The sequence below is a fragment of the Sorghum bicolor genome, chromosome 5 (assembly GCF_000003195.3).
Source record: "Sorghum bicolor cultivar BTx623 chromosome 5, Sorghum_bicolor_NCBIv3, whole genome shotgun sequence".
Lineage (NCBI taxonomy): Eukaryota > Viridiplantae > Streptophyta > Magnoliopsida > Poales > Poaceae > Sorghum > Sorghum bicolor.
Genome location: NC_012874.2, coordinates 51,255,196 through 51,257,972, shown reverse-complemented (window position 1 = coordinate 51,257,972; position 2,777 = coordinate 51,255,196). Strand labels below are relative to the sequence as shown.

General features: G+C 41.5%; 1 protein-coding gene across 1 annotated transcript; it reads left to right on the top strand.

Annotated features, from left to right (window-relative positions):
* Window positions 1,097-1,825, top strand: LOC110435948. Its single transcript, XM_021462061.1, has 3 exons — window positions 1,097-1,270; window positions 1,352-1,413; window positions 1,672-1,825. Exons 1-3 carry the CDS (start codon window positions 1,097-1,099, stop codon window positions 1,823-1,825), a joined length of 390 nt encoding a protein of 129 aa, XP_021317736.1.

Sequence of the window (2,777 nt, the reverse complement as noted above, 5' to 3'; positions counted from 1 at the left end):
ATGACATGGTGAAGGAAGATCATAAGAAGAAGATCAAGCTAGTGCAGCAGCTGGCACGAGATGCTGGCGCATCGGAGAACAACCACATGCTGTGGATTGGTGTCATGAGGATCATCTTAGTGGAGGACATCATGGAGTTCTTCATCAACTCCTCCCTAGAAGGCAGAATGGCCGTCATCAAGCACTATGCCTCGATCGGCCACTAGTCCTCCTCATGCATGCATATATGTTGTGCAGCATTAGAGTAGTCATGTGTTGTGTTTTTATTAATGTCTATGTTGTGTAGTACTTGTAGTGAGTCCGAGGGATGAACTACTGTATTGTATCAGGTTTTTTGAACCTTTATTTGATGAATGATATTTCAATCTTAGTTTCACTTGGCGTGATGATTGGTGATTAACAGTTCCCAAGACTTTTTTGGGGTGCGCTGCATGAAGTCATTTGTATGCCGGATGATGATCTCATTTGTTTGTTGTTGTTGTTCACATCAACAGATATCGGGAGGACATGATGGTGTCGGAGAGGTTAGCAATACCCTTGGTAGTCATGGGTCTCGACGTGCTAAGCGGTCTGATGGTTTGTTGGAATTACTGATGTTAGATGACGATGATGATGAAGTTACTGTTCTCATGACCGGTACGTATATGTATGCCACACATTTGGAGAAGTACTGCAATAGGGGTCCTTATAGGGTTCCACCTTTGATTGGGTTGGAATGGGTACAAAGGAAGCTTGCGAACGCTAATTCTTGCTACAACATGACCCCAGATATGTTCTTTAGGCTACATTCTATATGACAGATAGGTATGGCCTCAAATCCAACCCAAAAACTACCTCTATTGAAGCCCTAGGAATGTTCTTGTGGATGGTAGGTGCAGCACAATCTGTTAGGCAAGCTGAGGACAGATTTGAGAGATCACTAGCCACGGTTCACAACATTTTTCATAGAGTATTGAAGTGTGTCCTTAAGCTTGGTGATGACATCATTGCCCCCCAGGACCCACTATTTAGAACAATGCATGATAGGCTGCGGAACCGTAGGTTTTTTCCGTTCTTCAACGGATGTGTAGGGGCTATAGATGGCACTCACGTTCCTATGGTTGTGCCATCGGACAAGTTTATTCAGCACCTGTGTCGGAAGGGCAAAACAACACAGAATGTGATGGCTGCATGTGACTTTGACATGGTCTTCACATTTGTCCTGGCTGGGTGGCCTGGATCAGTGCATGACATGAGAGTCTTCGATGATGCAATGACAACATACAAGGATGTGTTTCCTCATCCTCCTATAGGTATACAACTAGTACACAGTTCTATATTTTTGTCTAATTGAAACCATTGATGCTTACAGGAACTTGGTGGTGCTCTAGGGAAATACTATCTGGTGGACTCGGGCTATCCAAACCGACCCAGGTACCTTGCACCATACAGGGGAAGCAAGTACTATCTACAAGACTTTCAAAACGCCGCAGAACCTCGAGGTAGAAAAGAGGTATTCAACTATGCCCACTCGTCTCTAAGAAATGTGATTGAAAGGGCCTTTGACGTAATGAAGATGAAGTGGCGCATGTTGTTGAGTGTCCCTAGCTATCCACCGCAAACTCAAACACACATTATAGTTGCTTGTTGTGCTCTCCATAATTTCATGAGATTGAGTGGTGCATTTGACAGTGACTTCGACCGCCTTGACCGTAATGTCAACTTTGTGCATCTGGAAGCATATATGGATCAGCCGGAGTGTGTCCGTGCGCCCACCTCTGCAGAATGTGAACAGATGAATGCATTTCGTGACTCCATCGCAAATGGTTTGTACAATAGGTCTTGATTTCTATGATTTCTATTTCTAAGTTTTGGACATGTAATTCGTTTGTACTGCATGTTGACATGTATCAGTTTTTGCCGGTTGTATCTTTACATTTGTTATAGACATTTGTAACATGTATTTTTATTGGACATGTAATTTTTACAGTTTGGACATGTAATTTTTATTGGACATTTGTAAGTTCATAAATTTGTAATAAGATGCTGCATGTTGTGCATTTTGACATGCAGAGCTGTTGGTTTCAAATGGTGTACTCCATGCAGCATGTCACTACAACATTAATGCAGTGTACTATTCATTGTCAAGTTTTTGGTTGAATAGTGCCTGAAATTTTGATTCAACGGTACGAAATCTTTTCAGCTGAATTTTTTTTGGACTAAGGCCCTATTTAGTTTCCCACCCAAAATTTTTTCATCCATCCCATCGAATCTTTGCACACATGCATGGAACATTAAATGTACATAAAAAATAAACTAATTACACAGTTTGGTTGAAAATCGCGAGACGAATCTTTTAAGCCTAGTTACTCCATGATTAGCCTTAAGTGCTACAGTAACCCACATGTGCTAATGACAGATTAATTATACTTAATAGATTTGTCTTGTAGTTTCCTGACGAGCTATGTAATTTATTTTTTTTATTAGTTTTTAAAAACCCCTCCCGACATCCTTCCGACACATTCGATGTGACATCTAAAAAATTTTCATCTCCAATCTAAACAGGGGCCGACGCTTTGTTGAAAAGGTCGGATGTCACCTGCAGCCTGTACTCGTACGTCAGTACCTTCCCGATGACAGGCTCCCATCCGATGACAGGCTTCTTGACATGTGAGCAGCTATGAGTGCAAGAGAATCTTTTTTTATTTTTAGCCTAAATTTAAAACAAAATTCAAATTTAACCTTGTTTGTAAAGTATTTGCAAATCTAGGCCGTTTGGCCCCGCCCCTATGCATGGC

What these genes read in the sequence shown, in the direction of transcription:
- LOC110435948 (XM_021462061.1), top strand. Translation starts at nt 1,097, where the DNA reads ATGGTTGTGCCATCGGACAAGTTTATTCAGCACCTGTGTCGGAAGGGC. An exon ending in CAATGACAACATACAAGGAT is followed by an intron (nt 1,271 to 1,351) that starts GTGTTTCCTCAT and finishes TGATGCTTACAG; the next exon opens with GAACTTGGTGGTGCTCTAGG. An exon ending in GGCTATCCAAACCGACCCAG is followed by an intron (nt 1,414 to 1,671) that starts GTACCTTGCACC and finishes TGCATTTGACAG; the next exon opens with TGACTTCGACCGCCTTGACC.